We start from the raw sequence: 20286 nt of genomic DNA, 5'->3' as shown, positions 1-20286 counted from the left end.
CTTTCTCCTCTATCTTACAGCCTTCTTTCATACAAAGTGACTCACTCGTGACATCAGGACAGAATATTTATAATGCACTTCAAATCTGAGTGATGTTGTTTACTTTGAGGTACATGTTCTAGTAAAATGTGTTCTACACAACACATCTAGCATTGGGTCATGCACTACTAACTAATCATGTTCATCATATTCACGTACCATGAACTAGATGTTAGGATACATGTTATGCAAAGCTATCTAAGATAACTGCTAATCATCAGAATAAATCTCAGTTTCATGGTGATGGAACAGTGTTTTCAAGAATGTTATTGTTATTACATTTCTAGCTCTGTGTTAGTTAAGTATGGATCGTTTAATGTATGCTGTGCAAGAGAATAAACATATAACCCGACAACATCTTTATAAAGGCAGCTATAGATTATTAAAATTGATGCAGAAAGTAAAGACACAATCGCAATTCAGTATGCAAACTGGTGTTTCTCATGAAACCTGTCAAGAAAATGTCCTTGCCCTATTTTACACAGAAATCAAAAGAAACCAATCAGAAATGACATTTTGCATATAGAAAATGATGACAATTTTTTAGGGCTTATAAAATGTTTGACATTATTTTGATGATAGTTATGCACATTTAACCTTTAAAGGTGCTGTAAGCTATTTTTTCATGGAAAGGTATTCAAAAAATGTTCCTACTCCCTGAAAGATATCAATGAATTCATCTCTGTGACAGCACTAGACTCTGGAAACAGCAAACAAAAATGTGTCAGTGAGTCATCGTTGAAAATAACAGACAAAGTACAGAAGTAAAACGTCAGGAAGTGTCAAGGTAAAAAATAATTAGGGGTAAAATGTGGTTAAGGCCTAGTCCACACTAATACGTTCTCAAATGAAAACAAATCTTTTTCTCTCCGTTTTGGCATTCCGTCCACACTGAGACGACATTTTTGTCCGCGAAAACGCACTCCAAAGTGGATCAATTTAAAAATTGTGTTTTTGCGTTGTAGTGTGTACTGTGAAAACGGATGCTTTGGAAAACGATAACGCAAACGATGTGATCCATCCAACCAAAATAATCAAGATGGCGGCCTGTGTTATAGCGGCGCTGATTTGCCTGATACTCACTTTGATAGTGTTGTTAAAAAATAAATGTTTGAACGTTCCTTCAAAGGCAAAGGGAAGTTTACTCGTAATTGGTGTCCGGTGACTGAACACGAGGGCAATTGCGTTTCAGACCGTACATGCAACGGGGAATTTCCACATGCCCAGTGACACGATTTAAGCATTTTCATACGTTTCAGTGTGGACGAGCAACTTTCGGAAAACACTTGAAAACGTTAGTGTGGATGGAGAGCAATTTGAAAAGAAAGCGCTGTTTTCAAATGTATCTGGATTAATGTAGATGTAGCCCAAGTGTCCAGAAAATAATGCCATCTAAATGTAATAATGGTCCTAAATGTAGGCTTAATTTTCTTTATGAAAAATTGAATATCATATTTATTTGTATTGATTTGGGGTTAAATATGGCTAGGGCATTTTCCTGACAGGTTTCGTGAGAATCACTCAAATAAATTCAAGATAAAAGACCAATCTAAATGTAGTATGCAAGTAGATGTAAGAATCAATCACAATTCACTATGCAAATATTATGCTGAATATTACACTGTCAGTTAGATTTGGAAGACTGAACATTCTATTAAAGTTAGTGAATGGGCCAAAATAAAAAGATCAAGGACCAGATAAATAGCACAACTCACAGTAAAATTATATATATATATATATATATATATATATATATATATATATATATATATCATATATATATAAATAGATTTAATTGCAGAAGTTTAATACTTAGAAGTTTAGAACAGCCCTAAACTACAATATTTGAGGAATATCAATACAGTGTTGCCTTGCAGACACTGTACATATAAAAACAGTATAATGCTTATTTGTCCTAACCATGAATTTGCTGCAATGACATGGGTCTTTCTCTGTTCGCTGTACTCTTGTAATGGTAATAATAAAAAGGGTCTTTTAATAGCATTGTCTTGATGCCAGCGTCAGTTCTAATTGGCTCAGCTCTCTAGTAATCTCATTTGATTGAGTCAAGAGTCACATTTGCTCCAATTAGGAGTGTTCTCCAGATGGTGACTCATTGACATATGTAACAATGACACAAGTATATCTTTAAGACCTCTTGTGCTCTTTGATTCTGTGTAAAACAATAACAATGTTGTATTTAAGAGCTATAGTAAATATAATAATCCACCCACCTGTAGATAATTCCCTTCCTATGGAGAAAAAACAGTCCTACGGCGATTTCAGCAGCATAGAATCTGTCAACACAACACAGTTTAGATAATTCAGCATCACACATGTAAAAAGACTCAATTAAGCAATATGAACCACATTAGAGTGAGTGAATGATTACAGAATTTAGATTATTTGGGTGAACTGTATGTTGGAATTCTAGCTACAGTACAAACTGTCAAACTGTTAAATAAAAAAAATGTGTATAAAGGAAAATCATTTCTTAATTCTAAGACTGATATCCAAGTCCTAACATGATCTCATTGGAGTAAAATGCTGGGGAGAACAAATGTGTCTTTGCATCAAGCTTTGATTGTTCCATTAAAACATTTTAATTTAATCTCTTATAGACAATTGATCAGAGAAATTATTTCATTTGAGCTCAGACATTCTCTGCTCGCACATATGTATATTACAATAACAGCATGAATAAATATATTTCAGTAGCTGCTCTTTTATTCTAAGGGCTTTTCTGACTCATGGCTCATATGTTTTCTTGGTTCCATTTTTTGAAGAGCAATTCATAAGCTGAAGATGTGTTATAATGAAGCTAATGTTTCTCTGTTATGATGATATCAAGAAATAAGAACACGCTGAAAGTCTTTTATACATTTAGTGCTTGTCAAATCCTTTTCCATCAATGTAGATAAGACAGTCGCCACACACACACACACACACACACACACACACACACACACACACACGTTGTGTTTCCATGATCGATTTATTAGCTGTTTTCCTCATGGGGACCGACAAAATGTCCCCACAAGGTCAAAATTGGTTTTACTATCCTTATGGGGACATTTGGTCCCCAAAGTGATAAATACACACACACACACACACACACACACACACACACACACACACACACACACACACACACACACACACACACACACACACACACTTAGTGTTTCCATGTTTTATGGGGACTTTACATAGACATAATTGTTTTTATACTGTACAAACTTTATATTCTATCCCCTAAACCTAACCCTACCCCTAAACCTAACCCTCACAGAAAACTTTCTGCATTTTTACATTTTCAAAAAACATCATTTAGTATGATTTATAAGCCGTTTCCTCATGGGGACCAACAAAATGTCCCCACAAGGTCAAAAATTTCGGGTTTTACTATCCTTATGGGGACATTTGGTCCCCACAAAGTGATAAACACACACACACACACACACACACACACACACACACACACACACACACACGTCATTTGGGATATATTGGAGGGGAGGGGACTCCAAGTCACATCAAATAACTATGGGAGAACACCAAGGTTCAGTGCTGGGCCCTCTCCTCTTCTCTTTTTCTACCACTGCTTTGCCAACAATAAGCAGCTCTACAGGTGAAACTCGAAAAATTAGAATATCGTGCAAAAGTTCATTAATTTCAGTAATTCAACTTAAAAGGTGAAACTAATATATTATATAGACTCATTACAAGCAAAGTAAGATATTTCAAGCCTTTATTTGATATAATTTTGATGATTATGGCTTACAGCTTATGAAAACCCCAAATTCAGAATCTCAGAAAATTAGAATATTGTGAAAAGGTTCAGTATTGTAGGCTCAAAGTGTCACACTCTAATCAGCTAAACACCTGCAAAGGGTTCCTGAGCCTTTAAATGGTCTCTCAGTCTGGTTCAGTTGAATTCACAATCATGGGGAAGACTGCTGACCTGTCAGGTCCTTAAGGATATATAATGTACAAATATATTTTCAACTGACATGTACAGGGGAAAGTGGGTGCACCTATGAGGGTACTGCCCCAGTGACAAGCTTATGTAACCCTAAAGGTACAGTTTTTGCAAATATTTCCTGACAGTGCATCTTGAAGATCAGACTCTTTTGTCCAAGGTCTTGGTTATCTCTATACTGGACTACTGCAATGTTTTTCTATCTGGCCTTCCTGCACACACTTTCAAACTAATGATCTAGAAAATGGTGGAGAATTTGATCTTAAATAGGACCAAAAGAACTCATGTAACACCTTTCTTTATCTAATTTTATTTGCAGCCAGTTGTTGCCCACACCAAGTTTAAGACACGTTTGCTTATAGAGAACAGATAGAGAACACTTGTTTTTTACCCTTCTACTTTTACAAATCTATATTCCCTCCAGAAATCTGTGGACATTAGGGTGAGGTGCCTAAGTGTACCAACAAGACAAGGAACAAAATATTTTCCCAAACTTTCACTATGCCTCCATGCTGGAATGATCTTCCCAACTCTATCACAACTGCTCAGTTCCTGTGTACCTTAAAAAAGGCTTACAGACACAACTCTTCATGAGCATTTAATTCACAACAGTTAACGCTTGCCCTCTAAAAACACAAAAAATAAAGCTCTCGTAATTTTCTGAGCTATTATGTAATGCTGTATTGCAGTACTTCTCATGTTCCTGTCTTCCTAAAAACATTTATGTTGTAGCATTCCACATTTGAAAGTCACTTTGGATACAAGAGTCTGTTAAGTGAATTCATATAAATGTAATGTATTCATCATCAGTCTTTTGGAAGGTCTTACACGACTTGTGGCTCCTTAAACTTGCCCACTTGCTGGATGTGGTACATCAGGTCTCCTCCGTTAATGTACTCCATTACAAAGTAGAGGCGATCCTGAGAAAAGACAAAAGTGATCAATAATGGAGCCTTTGTTGAAACTTACACCCATGTATTCAGTACTGAATCAATCCAAACACTAGAAGAGACCCACATGCAGTATCAGGTGATAAAGGAGGAATGAGATTTGACCTTCCTTTCTTCTTTCTCAGATTTAAACTTAACTAATTAACTCTACATTTTATGAGTCCTCTCATAACTCAGAATAAGAGATGGCTTAGATTAAAATATCTACTTCAAATGATAGCCAGAAAGCATTCTTGAACGTTATTATACCTCTGAAACCTCATTCCATCAGTTAGTATTCATTTTTCAGTGTAACAGCCACTGTCTAGCCAATCCAGTAGGTTACCCATAATCCCCTGATTTGAACAACCAAAGAATAAAAAATTATTTGAGGTGCACTTGGCCTTTCCCTTGCTTTAGCGCCAGGTGGAATGTAAACCACAAAAATGAGCACGGTGGTAAACTCTCTGGATAGGTAATATGGCCGGCATTTCACAGTCATAAACTCCATCAGCGATGAACAGTAGCTTGAGACCACAACAGCATTCCTGCACAATTTGTTGTTTGTGTAAACACAAAGACCACCACCACCTTACCAGACAGTGCTGCTAACCTGTCAGTGCGATGTGTGGTTAGCCCGGCTAGCTGAATGGCTACATCCGGAGTGCTGTTATTGAGCCATGTTTCCGAGAAAATGAGAACACAGCAGTCCCTTACTGGGTAGTTAGCTGTAGTTTAAGTAAGTCCATTTTATTGTCAAGGGAGTGAACATTACAGAGGATAATGGATGGTAGAGCCGGGCGGTTAGTGTTAGCCTTTAGCCTAGTACGTATGCCAGCTCGCTTCTTCTACCTCACACACCGTTTCCAGCACACTCTATACCGGCCAGCGGCATCAGGCAATACCACGGTACCAGGTTTGCTTAGCAGCCGAGGTTGCGTAGCTCTACCCATAGTCCATTGTTTATTCCTCCAGAGTTTTGTTTTCCAATGTTCAGCAAAATTTGCCAATTATAGACATGTTCACCAGTGCTTCCAATGCCCATCTCTAGTAAAACGTTTCTCAATTGGTGTAGACCACACATAACACGCATCATATTTGTGGACCCAAAGTGGCCGATGCGTGCTACCGTGCCAGCCAGCTATAGGAAGAATTCTGGTTGTCCCAATCTTCTTCCATTTAAGAATTATGCAGGCCAATGTGCTCTTGGGAACTTGAATGTAGCTTAAAAAAAAATTGGTAGCCTTTCCAGATCTGTGCCTTGACACAATCCAGTCTCTGAGCTCTGCAGGCAGTTCCTCTGACCTCATGGCTTGGTTTTTGCTCTTATATGTGTTTCAGCTGTGAGACATTATATAGGCCTTTCCAAATCATGTCCAATCAATTTAATTAGCCACAGGTGGACTTCAATCAAAGTGTAGAATCGTTTCAAGTGTCATAGCAAAGGGTCTGAATACTTATGTCAATTTGATATTTAATTTATTTATTTTTTTTGCAAAGTTATCAAAAATCAGTTTTTTTCTTTGACATTAAGGGGTACGGTGTGTATATGATGTGATTTTTAAAAAGCATTTTAGCATAAGGCTGCAACATAACAAATGTGAAAAAATGAAGGGGTCTGAATACTTTATGAATGCACTGTGTGTATATATATATATATAGTGCATCTGGAAAGTATTCACAGCGCTTCACTTTTTCCAAAACATTTTATGTTTCAGCCTTATTCCAAAATTGATTAAATTAATTATTTTCCTCAAAATTCTACAAAAAATACCCCATAATGACAACGTGAAAGAAGTTTGTTTGAAATCTTTGCAAATTTATAAAAAATTTAAAATGACAAAAATCACATGTACATAAGTATTCACAGCCTTTGCTCAATACTTTGTTGAAGTACCATTGGCACCAATTACTGCCTCAAGTCTTATTGTGTATGATGCTACAAGCTTGGCACACCTATTTTTGGGTAGTTTCTCCCATTCTTCTTTGCAGGACCTTTCAAGCTCCAACAGGTTGGATAGGGAGCATCGGTGCACAGCCATTTTCAGATCTCTCCAGAGATGTTCAATCAGGTTCAAGTCTGGGCTCAAGGACATTCACAGAGTTGTCCCGTAGCCACTCCTTTGTTATCTTGGCTGTGTGCTTAGGGTCGTTGTCCTGTTGGAAGATGAACCTTCGCCCCAGTCTGAGGTCCAGAGTGCTCTAGAGCAGGTTTTCATCAAGGATGTCTCTGTACATTGCTGCATTCATCTTACCCTCGATCCTGACTAGTCTCCCAGTTCCTGCAGCTGAAAAATATCCACACAGCATGATGCTGCCACCACCATGTTTCACTGTAGGGATGGTATTGGCCAGGTGATGAGCGGTGCCTGGTTTCCTCCAGACATGACGCTTGCCATTTAGGCCAAATATTTTTGTTTTGAGTCCTTCAGGTGCCTTTTGGTAAACTCCAGGCGGGCTGTCATGTGCCTTTTACTGAAGAGTGGCTTCCGTCTGGCCACTCTACCATACAGGCCTGATTGGTTGAGTGCTTCAGAGATGGTTGTTCTTCTGGAAGGTTCTCCTCTCACCACAAAGAAATGTTGGAACTCTGTCAGAGTGACCATCTGGTTCTTGGTCACCTCCCTGACTAAGGCCCTTCTCCCCCGATCGCTCAGTTTGGCCAGGCGACCAGCTCTAGGAAAAGTCCTGGTGGTTCCAAACTTCTTCCATTTACGGATGATAGAGGCCACTGTGCTCATTGGGACCTTCAATGCTGCAGACATTTTTCTGTACCCTTCCCCATATCTGTGCCTGTGAGGTCTACAGACAATTCCTTGGACTTCATGGCTTGGTTTGTGCTCTGACATGCACTGTTAACTGTGGGACCTTATATAGACAGGTGTGTGCCATTCCAAATCATGTCCAATCAAGTTGTAGAAACATCTCAAGGATGATCAGTGGAAACAGGATACACCTGAGCTCAATTTTGAGTGTCATGGCAAAGGTTGTGAATACTTATGTACATGCAATTTTTTTTTGTTTTTTATTTTTAATAAGTTTGCAAAGATTTCAAACAAACTTTTTTTTCCCACGTTTTCAGTATGGGGTATTGTTTGTAGAATTTTGAGGAAAATTATTAATTTAATCCATTTTGGAATAAGGCTATAACATAACAAAAGATGGAAAAAGTGAAGCGCTGTGAATAATTTCGGATGCACTGTGTATATATATATATATATATATATATATATATATATATATACACACACACATACTATACACTGATGAGCCAAGACCACCTGCCTAATATGCTATTGGTTCTCCACATGGCACCAAAACAGCGCTGACTCTAAAACAGCGAGGCATGGACTCTACAAGATCCCTGAAGTTGTTCTGTGGTATCTTGCACCAAGACATTAGCAGCAGATCCTTCAAGTCCTGTAAGTTGTGAGGTGGAGTTGCCATAGATCGGACTTGTTGGTCCAGCACATCCCACAGATGCTCAATCAGATTGAGATCTGTGGAATTTGGAGGCAAGGGCAACCTTGAACTATTCATTATGTTCCTCAAACCATTCCTGAACTATGTGTATAGTGTGGCCGGGTGACTTATCCTGCTAAAAGAGGCCACTGCCATCAGGGAATCCCATTGCCATGAAGGGGTGTATTTGGTGTGCAACAATGATTAGGTTGGTGGCATGTCTCAATTGATGTTCACATGGATGTCCAGACCCAGGGTTTCCCAGCAGAACATTGCCCAGAGCATCACACTCCCTCCACTGGTTTGACATCTTCCCACAGTGCATCCTGGTGCCATCACTTCTCCAGGTAAACTTGCTTCCCCAGGGACTCACCGGACCAGGTGAACTTTTTCCACTGCTCCAAGGTCCAGGTGCCCTTTAGGGCTTTCGATGGTGGACAGTGGCCAATGCGACGCACTGTGTGTTGTGACACATTCCTCCGGTAACGATCATTAAAATGTTCTGTGACTTATGCCCCAGTAGACCTTACTCATATTCTAATACCACCTTTAGCTTTGATTATTGCACACATTTGTCATGAATTTTTTTCTACTACCTTATGCAATGTCACAACATTTATTTCCACTCAGAGTTGCATTCATTTTTGGATGAGATCTTGTGTTGATGATGGGAGAGTCTTCTCCAGCACATCCCAAAGACTTTCAATGGGGTTAAGGTCAGGACTCTTTGGTGGCCAATTCATTTTGAAAAAGGTTCCTCATGCTCCCTGAACAACTCTTTCACAATTTGAGCCCGATGAATCTTAGTATTGTAATCCTGGAATATGCCTGTGCCGTCAGGGAAGAAAAAATCTATTGATGGGATAACCTGGTCATTCAGTACATTCAGGCAGTCAGCTGACTTCATTTTGCTGCATAATATTGATGAGCCATGACCAATTGAAGCAACCCCAGATCATAACACTACCTCCAGAGGCTTTAGATCACATGGCCTTTTTCCATTGTTCCACAGTCCAATCTTTATGCTCCCCAGCAAATTGAAGTAATTTTTTTCTGATTAGCCTCACAAACAAGTGGCTTTCTTGTGGCCACACAGCTGTTTAGTCCCAAACCTAAAAGTTCTCTTCGCATTGTGCATGTGGAAATGCTCTTACTTTCACTATAAAACATAGCCGTGAGTTCTACTGTCGATTTTTTACGATGTGACTTCACCAAGCATTTTAGTGATATCGATGATGATCTTTCAAGATTTTTATCTGACCACATTTCTTCTGTGAAGCTGATGGTTCACTACTTTCCTTCCAGATTTTAATAATGGACAGTTCTTAACCCAATTCCAGTGATTTAAGCAATCTCCTTAGTTGTTTTCTATGCTTGATGCAGGCCAATAATTTGCCCCTTTTGAAACACAGTAACATCTTTTCCACGACCATGAGATACGTCTTCTGACATGGTTGTTTAAAAAATGAGAAGCTACACACCGCATCAGTTAAAAGAATTGTTACCAGCTGAAAATTATTAATCACTGCAATAATTATCCAATCATAGGCTCTTAAGTATCTGCTAATTTCAATCCAAATGGCAACTTCTTTTTGGCCAGGCAGTGTATCTCGGCCTCTGAGTGGACAAATAGCTTAATCTAGGTTTCGTTATAAACCTGAGATCCTTAGATTTGCAATGTTTAAAATTTCCTCATTGGTAGTTGAGAACACATTTTGCCTATGATTTATTATGCTTTTTCTTCTGGACATCAGTGATATATCGTTGGATTATTTTCTTATGCATGATCACAGACACAGAAGAAATTAGCCTAAAATAAGAGCAAATATAGACTTTGTGAGCAATTGGGGCGTACAGAAGCAGTGAACAGAACAGAAATAAGACATTTATCTTATAATAATTCCTGAATGAGAGCTTTCATTTGATATCATTTATCTATTTAAAAAAAAATGTTATATTCATATTCGTATTCCTACATCACCAGCCAGAGGCCTGGCGATAACACCAATATCACCCCAGGTCTTTTCAGCAGGGCTGTGGTTCAACTTAGTAAGTCACAAATTGTGTTGAAAATGCATCATAACTAGTGCTGGTGGAGCCACTGTGATTGGAGAGTTAAATGCAAGTGAACATGATGGTTGGTTTACTGTCTGCAAGCTAATGAACATTTAGTAAGGGCATGCTGGGATCTGTTGCATTATTCATCAGAAGGGTGCCCATACTGAGAGTGTCCTGCTGTGACTTATGACAACCCCCAAACACTCACACTAGATACTCATTATTTGAAGATGACCAGCAAAAATATTTCTGTTTACTGGTATTGTAACATCAAACACAAATGGGCAAAATAAAAGCCCCAAAGGAAAAACAGACAGAAGATATTAATATAAATTATTCTGCCATAGTCCTCTTCTTTCTCACCACAGTCTGGAAGCATGAATGCAGTTGGGTGAGGAACGGCGGCTTTTCTCTCTGGGCCAGCACTCTCTTCTCCACCATTGTGCACTCAACATCATCATCCTGGATCACAACATCTTTCTTCAGGATTTTAATAGCATATAGCTCCTCAGTGGACTTCATCTCCGCCAACATCACCTGTATGACAGAAGAAAACAACACTGGGGAACAACCTGAGAGGAAACACATGAAAACAGATGGTGAAACTAATGGGCAAAGTTAAGTTATTATTCATTTGGCAGATGCTTATTCGATGCGACTATGGTGATAGTGGGTGCCTAATCTTAGCTGTAGGTTTTCCCAAAGTCACAAGCTCCAATCTGATTGGGTAGATTTATGTAATTAAATGAGTGTCTTTATCAAAGAATAAGTTCTTCTCAGAAGAACATTTAATATCAGTTTAATCTCATTGTTGTCTGGAGAAACTGAATTTGAGATCTTTCTTTCTTTCTATGGGTTGTTAACAAGGTACCAGACTGCTACACTATAAGCACTACAAAGAAGACAGTTGTTGGATTTGCCAAAACTTTGTGAACTTTGCCTCATCTTTGAAATATATATCAGTGTGACTGACCTTCCCAAAACTGCCTTTGCCAAGAAGAGTCAGAAAATGGAAGTCATTGAGTCGGACTCTGTCCATGTTTCCAGATGGTAAACTGAAGCGCCGGTGATCAGAGGGTGTGATGACTTTCTTCCCTGGGCCAAGCCGAGCTTTCTACAGGAGTGATCGAGAGGGATCAGTCAGCAATTTACACAAGAGCTTCTGCAAACTCCCAAACATAAATCTCTGGCTTTAAAATGTCTGCCAGCGTGCTCTACACAATATGGCACTTCTTAAAATTGTGCAGCAACATAGTTCGGCCTGAGTTAAAATGATGTGTGCTGGGCTTGACGGATGTTCACAAACAGCTGCTGGAGAGACATATGAAGAATAAATGAGACATAAAAAAAAATAATGCAATCGTTGTCAATGGTACATGTACCACCTTTAGAGTGCTTCAGTTCCAGCACACCATTTTTTCGTTTGGCACATCCAGAGCCTAATTTCTGGCTACACCACTGGTGTCTAATATCAGATCTGTGTGTGCAATTCCACAATCCTCACTTCCAAAAACACCCAAAGACACCCAAATTTACAGTATATCAGTGGTAGGCTCATTATGAATAAAACTTTTAAATATAAAAAAAGAAGAAATTATGAATGATTTAACGTTGTTGCCTGTCCATTTAAAAATCCATTAAAAAAGAGACTGTAACTGATTACGAGTATTTCCAAATTGTATTTTATCTAATTACAAGTATTTGATTTTTGGAATCAGATTACGTAATCCAGATTACATGTAATCTGTTACTACCCAGCACTGCTGATTGTCATGGATTCTGGTCCTGAGGAATCTAGGAAACAATCGCATTCACTGTGACATGGGTTTGGGTCCCATGGAAACAAGGAAGCAATCATAATATAATGGCATAATGTTGATTACCACAAAAATTAATTTCGTATTTATACATTGTACCGATAACATTGGATTGTTGGTCATTGGATCGATGTATTGATCCAGATCGATGGATCGTTACACCCCTAGTGTTGACCCTTTACTTTAAAAAGGCAAAAATCAAAGTAACAGTGAGACACTTACAATGGAAGTCAATGGAGCCAATTTGTTTTAGGGTTTAAACAGAAAAATGAAGCTTATAATTGTATTTACTTCTGTTGAAACTCTTGTATTATTTGAGCTGTAAAGTTGTTTAAATTGGCATTTTTACAGTCGTTTTAGGGTTTGTTGACAGTACATCGTCATGGTAAAGGAATTGTAAAATGTAATACAACTTTACACAGAAAAGGTTTGTGAGTGATTTTATCACAGCAAAATCATGTTTACACACAACATTATGCCACACATGCTGTCAATTGATCTTCACTTGTATTGAACCCAGAAAATGTGTACAACACAAAATATGAATTATATGGTGATTATATAGAGTGATACATTAAGTAATAGAATATTTGTGAGTTCCTAAAAAATTCTTAAAATTAAGATAAATACTTTTACTTAATTAAGTACTACTAACTCAAAAAATCAAGTTCAGAACTGAGGTTGTGGGGAATCATTTAAGCATGTTTGTTTGGTCAAGAGTATTGAGGCATTTAATTAGTTGTTATTAAGAATTCATGGAGATTTTAGCTCTTTTTAGTATTACTGATTTTGTTTTACTGTAATTAGTTATTTCAAGTACAGTCACCATTAGCTTGATCACACAGTTGGTTGCTGTTTAATACATGTAATTTTACCTTGCACATGTGATTGTGAGTAGCTGAAAGGCAGCTTTATCTGCACTTCTTTGTTCATTATTTTCTTTTGCGCCAATTAAATTAGGTTGAAACAATAATAGGCTATTAAAGATCATTTGAAACAATGTGCTATAATTTTTTTTAATCTTATTCGTGTGACATACCTTTTTAATTAAGAACAGTTGATAACATTTGTAAAGTTGATACAACTGATACATATGAATATCTACTGTAACAAAGGTTTTCTAGTTATGCTGACATAAATAACCATAAATTCAATTTACTTAAATAGGGAAAATGCTTCATTTTATATTAATGTATACAGGTGAAACTCGAAAAATTAGAATATCGTGCAAAAGTTCATTAATTTCAGTAATTCAACTTAAAAGGTGAAACTAATATATTATATAGACTCATTACAAGCAAAGTAAGATATTTCAAGCCTTTATTTGATATAATTTTGATGATTATGGCTTACAGCTAATGAAAACCCCAAATTCAGAATCTCAGAAAATTAGAATATTGTGAAAAGGTTCAGTATTGTAGGCTCAAAGTGTCACACTCTAATCAGCTAAACACCTGCAAAGGGTTCCTGAGCCTTTAAATGGTCTCTCAGTCTGGTTCAGTTGAATTCACAATCATGGGGAAGACTGCTGACCTGACAGTTGTGCAGAAAACCATCACTGACACCCTCCACAAGGAGGGAAAGCCTCAAAAGGTAATTGCAAAAGAAGTTGGATGTTCTCAAAGTGCTGTATCAAAGCACATTAATAGAAAGTTAAGTGGAGGGGAAAAGTGTGGAAGAAAAAGGTGCACAAGCAGCAGGGATGACCGTAGCCTGGAGAGGATTGTCAGGAAAAGGCCATTCAAATGTGTGGGGAGCTTCACAAGGAGTGGACTGAGGCTTCAAATGTCGTATTCCTCTTGTCAAGCCGCTCCTGAACAACAAACAACGTCAGAAGCGTCTTACCTGGGCTAAAGAAAAAAGAACTGGTCTGTTGCTCAGTGGTCCAAAGTCCTCTTTTCTGATGAGAGCAAATTTTGCATCTCATTTGGAAACCAAGGTCCCAGAGTCTGGAGGAAGAATGGAGAGGCACACAATCCAAGATGCTTGAAGTCCAGTGTGAAGTTTCCACAGTCTGTGTTGGTTTGGGGAGCCATGTCATCGGCTGGTGTTGGTCCACTGTGCTTTATTAAGTCCAGAGTCAACGCAGCCGTCTACCGGGACATTTTAGAGCACTTCATGCTTCCTCCAGCAGACAAGCTTTATGGAGATGCTGACTTCATTTTCCAGCAGGACTTGGCACCTGCCCACACTGCCAAAAGTACCAAAACCTGGTTCAATGACCATGGTATTACTGTGCTTGATTGGCCAGCAAACTCGCCTGACCTGAACTCCATAGAGAATCTATGGGGCATTGCCAAGAGAAAGATGAGAGACATGAGACCAAACAATGCAGAAGAGCTGAAGGCCGCTATTGAAGCATCTTGGTCTTCCATAACACCTCAGCAGTGCCACAGGCTGATAGCATCCATGCCACGCCGCATTGAGGCAGTAATTAATGCAAAAGGGGCCCAAACCAAGTACTGAGTACATATGCATGATTATACTTTTCAGAGGGCCTACATTTCTATATTTAAAATCCTTTTTTTTTATTGATTTCATGTAATATTCTAATTTTCTGAGATTCTGAATTTGGGGTTTTCATAAGCTGTAAGCCATAATCATCAAAATTATATCAAATAAAGGCTTGAAATATCTTACTTTGCTTGTAATGAGTCTATATAATATATTAGTTTCACCTTTTAAGTTGAATTACTGAAATTAATGAACTTTTGCACGATATTCTAATTTTTCGAGTTTCACCTGTATATGCTTCATGTATATTACAGTGTACTTTTATGGTGCTTATTGTCCTGTTTGGAGTTTGACAGTCGTGGTTGCTACAAACTGTCTTTGCATGAAAAAGAGCTGTTTGAAATTTGGCAGAACTATTTCTGTAACAGTATGGACCCATTGGTTTGGTGCATGATGTTGTTTTGCATGTAGTGTCTGTGTCTAGCTATGTGGTGTTGAGTTCTGTGAGAGTCTTCATGTCTCAACACTCGACAGTGATAATGAGAGGTTATCACCCATCCTAAAACCTGCAATTACACCTCCAACATCTTTAACACAATTGCACACTGTACGGCACTCTCTACTGAAACAGGCAACTCTGTTTTGTAGTTTAGGTGTGAATATCCACAGACAGCATGTAGAGCACTAATGCACTTTTTTCTTTCTACATTTATAGCAGTTTTTCCACATTCTGTCTGAGAGTGCTAATTGTAGCTCTTCGTTGTGGTCAGAGTTGTGGTAGGTCACACTATTCCCAATATGCAAGGGACACAAAAGCATGTATGTATGTGTATGTATATATATATATATATATATATATATATATATATATATATATATATAGTATAAAAGAAGGGAATCATGCATCTGTCCATTCAGGATTTGCACTAAGGAGCCGAGAATAAGGTTCGGCCATAGTAGTGGCTCGTTTCAGCGTCGTGGTTGGGGGGACACAACGTCTCGTTCCCTCCATCAAGGAACGGAGGTTACAACAGTAACCTAGACGTTCCCCGTCTGTCGCTCACTTCGACGTTGTGTCGAAGGAAGTGACACTAGGGGTCCCTATTCAATCACGCCATGCGCTGAATCGTGTACGTGCGCTGCTGATGCAGGTGCGGGCAATACATACTGCAATACATACTGACACTGCAGTGCACTATCATTTGTCCGTCAAAATAAAAGCTCCAAGCGAAGGTGAAGTAAATATGACAGAAATATATTACTATTATACACTCACCTAAAGGATTATTAGGAACACCTGTTCAATTTCTCATTAATGTAATTATCTAATCAACCAATCACATGGCAGTTGCTTCAATGCATTTAGGGGTGTGGTCCTGGTCAAGACAATCTCCTGAACTCCAAACTGAATGTCAGAATGGGAAAGAAAGGTGATTTAAGCAATTTTGAGTGTGGCATGGTTGTTGGTGCCAGACGGGCCGGTCTGAGTATTTCACAATCTGCTCAGTTACTGGGATTTTCACGCACAACCATTTCTAGGGTTTACAAAGAATGGTGTGAAAAGGGAAAAACATCCAGTATGCGGCAGTCCTGTGGGCGAAAATGCCTTGTTGATGCTAGAGGTCAGAGGAGAATGGGCCGACTGATTCAAGCTGATAGAAGAGCAACTTTGCCTGAAATAACCACTCGTTACAACCAAGGTATGCAGCAAAGCATTTGTGAAGCCACAACATTCACAACCTTGAGGCAGATGGGCTACAACAGCAGAAGACCCCACCGGGTACCACTCATCTCCACTACAAATAGGAAAAAGAGGCTACAATTTGCAAGAGCTCACCAAAATTGGACAGTTGAAGACTGGAAAAATGTTGCCTGGTCTGATGAGTCTCGATTTCTGTTGAGACATTCAGATGGTAGAGTAAGAATTTGGCGTAAACAGAATGAGAACATGGATCCATCATGCCTTGTTACCACTGTGCAGGCTGGTGGTGGTGGTGTAATGGTGTGGAGGATGTTTTCTTGGCACACTTTAGGCCCTTTAGTGCCAATTGGGCATCGTTTAAATGCCACGGCCTACCTGAGCATTGTTTCTGACCATGTCTATCCCTTTATGGCCACCATGTACCATCCTCTGATGGCTACTTCCAGCAGGATAATGCACCATGTCACAAAGCTCGAATCATTTCAAATTGGTTTCTTGAACATGACAATGAGTTCACTGTACTAAAATGGCCCCCACAGTCACCAGATCTCAACCCAATAGAGCATCTTTGGGATGTGGTGGAACGGGAGCTTCGTACCCTGGATGTGCATCCCACAAATCTCCATCAGCTGCAAGATGCTATCCTATCAATATGGGCCAACATTTCTAAAGAATGCTTTCAGCACCTTGTTGAATCAATGCCACGTAGAATTAAGGCAGTTCTGAAGGCGAAATGGGGTCAAACACAGTATTAGTATGGTGTTCCTAATAATCCTTTAGGTGAGTGTATATATAAAACAGCCATATTCTAATAGTAATAATAGTAATTCAGCATCATACAATAATAATAATCAAATTAACTCAATAATTAATAATTTTCATCAGGGTTCCAAAATATGAGTGAAGTTGTAGTTTTTGCACACACTTTTCATTCACAAAAATGTTTTTATTACTGTATTGTTGTACTGGTGCATACAAATTATATTTATTATATTATTAATTAAATACATTTCTTCCTCAGTTTAATTCATGAAAAACTAGACTTTTAGGCTGTTAGGATGAATAAAAAAAGTATTCATAGTTTTGTAATTTCTGAGCAAATAAACAATTATCATGTTATGTTTCAGATATCATCAACAGCCTGAAAAATATGGAGATATATTATAAGACATATTGCCCCGCAATATTGCACCGGTTGTACATTTGCTTGGGGCTTTGGAAATCATAACCCCACCCCTGAAAACCAAGTTTGTACAATAACAGTATATTGGCTTTGTGAAACCAATATAACAATTGTTTTGTCCTCAGCATGAACTGAGTCCACTTCTATAGCTGGTGAACTTTAGTCTGTTTAGTGCACTGGAGAACTGCTGAATAAACCCAGAGAACCAAATATTGCACTCTATAAAGGATTATATGGCCAATTCCAAATTATCTGAACACACCAAATGATAATGCCACATTTGGAGGAATTACAGCATTCTGCCTTAAACATCTACAAACAGTCAAGCACAATGGTGGATGATGGGTCATTGTCTTGATATACACAGATCAGCCACATCATTAAAACCACCTGTCTAATAATGTTGTAGGTTACACTCATGCCGCCAAAACAGCGCAAGCCTGCATCTCAGAACAGCATTCTGAGATTATATTCTTCTCACCACAAATGACTTTTCCAAGACATTTCCATCAGTAGAACTGATTGATGAATGATTGTTGATGCCAGAATGGTGCCAAAAACAAAAAACATCCAGTGAGCGGTCACTGGATGTTTTTTGTTTTTGGCACCATTCTGGCATCAACAATCATTCATCTGATTATCTAATCAGCCAATCATGTGGCTGCAGTGCAATCATCAGTTAAACTTAATTTAATGTTCACATCAACCATTAGAATGGGGAAAATTTTCATCTCAGTTATTTGGACTGTGGCATGATTGTTGGTGCCAGACAGGCTGGTTTGAGTATTTCTGTAACTGTTGATCTCCTGGGATTTTCACACACAACAGTTTCTAGAATTTACTCTGTATGCTGTCAAAAACAAAAAACATCCAGTGAGTGGCAGTTTTGCTGATGGAAATGTCTTGTTGATGAGAGAGGTCAACAGAGAATGGCCAGACTGGTTTGAACTGACAAAGTCTACAGTAACTCATATAACCACTCTGTACATTTGTAGTGAGAAGAATATAATCTCAGAAAGTTATTCTGAGGTGCGGGTTGGTGCTGTTTTGCCGGCATGAGGGGGACCTACACAATATCAGGCAGGTGGTTTTAATGTTGTGGCTGATCGGTGTTTAGTGTACTTTCAGGTCCCTTGACAATATATGTAGGATATTTATTGCAGAATACAAAACTGTAGACAATTAAAAAGTGATTTAGAATGAATAATTTTCACACAAACAAGTTTAAGGATGCAAAATGGAGAATTACATTAATTAGCATGTCAATCTTAGAGAAACTGTAAAAATACTCAGATCTGTGATCATGTGCTGCTCCCTACTGGAGCTTTCATGTAAGTGATCTTCATGCAAACCCAAACACTGGTGCACTCCAGAACATTAATAGTGTGTTAATACATTAATTTGTCATTCATTCAGGATGCACATGAAGGCATGCTCAGAGTCAACCTTCTATAATCATCTATAAAAGGTTAACACAGACCACAAACAGCCAAAAGATCATTACTGTTCCTTTAGCTTCTGTGCTCTGCTTATTTACTAACAAGCAGTGCTCACGTGTTTGTATAATAGCAATAAAACATGTGTGTCTGTGTGTGTGTCTGTGCGTGTGAGTGTGTGTGTGTGTGTCTGTGCACGTGTGTGTGTGTCTGTGCACGTGTGTGTGTGTGTGTCTGTGCGTATGTGTGTGAGTGTGTGTGCGTGTGTGTTTGTCTGTACGTGCGTGCGTGCATGTGCGTGTGTGTGTGTCTGTCTGTGCGTGTGTGTGTGTGTGTGTCTGTGTGTATGTGTGTAAAAAAAGTGTCAAATTGTGTGTGAAGTAAACAGAAACCTGAAAGAAGTTGTATTGCATCTTTGTTAGTAAATCTGATTTCTTTGTAGTGACCTGAGCCACACAAATAATCAGAGGGAGTGAATAATATTCTATGGTGAACAGAAGACAGATACAGTATAGGTGAGTGGAGAGATGGGGGGGTGTCTACCTTCAGGAGGTGGAAATTGAGCTGACAGGCCTATAAGAGGAATAGAAACTGCACTGTCAGTCAGGTAAAGTGGATATAGGAAAAGACAGGGAAGACTCTTCAGTTTGCTGTGGTTAGATGCAGAAGGGCAAGAAACATACATAACAAAACAAAGAGAGTTGAGGATCAACCAGTGATAAAACCAACACACAGCCATACTGCCCTGCAGAGGCGAAACACTGTTACTACACATTTTGTCAAGATTGATTTATTAGTGAAATCTGATGATCTGTACAGTGATAGACAGGTTTGATTCAACTATACTCTGATTCAGAGAAATCAGAATGTGAAAATTGCAGTAAATACAAAATCAACAGTACGACCAATAAACTTTGAAGCCATTTTTCTCTATTTCAGGGTTGGTGTAGTTACTGTGTTTTGTATTTGTAGGGCAGCATAGACACAAGGCTGCACAAACTAGTAATACAAGTAGTAAAAGGTTCATATGTGTGTAATAGTTGGATTTCTGTTTATGCTGGTGGCAATTATAAACATACAAGTCCAGTCATTTGTATTTGTATAGCGCTTTTCCCAGTACACATCGTTTCAAAATAGCGTAACAGAAAATAATGCTGTAATGTCTTGAAGTCCTCATTGTGCTGTTGAAATAAATAACATGATTGAAAATCACGCTTTAAAAAC

The 20286-nt window shown here is 38.5% G+C and overlaps 1 protein-coding gene across 2 annotated transcripts in view; it reads right to left on the bottom strand.

Moving 5' to 3' along the window:
• Positions 1–20286, bottom strand: part of prkcab (protein kinase C, alpha, b) — a 247828-nt gene that overhangs the window by 26709 nt on the left and 200833 nt on the right. The window contains exons 9-13 of one of the 2 annotated variants that reach the window (XM_052139685.1): positions 19606–19635; positions 11444–11584; positions 10834–11007; positions 4850–4941; positions 2274–2336 (exon numbers count right to left, since the gene is read on the bottom strand). In XM_052139685.1, the coding sequence (XP_051995645.1) occupies positions 2274–2336; positions 4850–4941; positions 10834–11007; positions 11444–11584; positions 19606–19635 (500 nt within the window). The remainder of the gene's footprint in view (positions 1–2273; positions 2337–4849; positions 4942–10833; positions 11008–11443; positions 11585–19605; positions 19636–20286) is intronic. The other variant, XM_052139686.1, reaches the window with a different exon arrangement.

Source organism: Xyrauchen texanus, chromosome 12 (genome assembly GCF_025860055.1).
Source record: "Xyrauchen texanus isolate HMW12.3.18 chromosome 12, RBS_HiC_50CHRs, whole genome shotgun sequence".
NCBI lineage: Eukaryota > Metazoa > Chordata > Actinopteri > Cypriniformes > Catostomidae > Xyrauchen > Xyrauchen texanus.
Note: the sequence above shows the minus strand (reverse complement) of the source record. Positions and strands in the feature narration are given on the sequence as shown.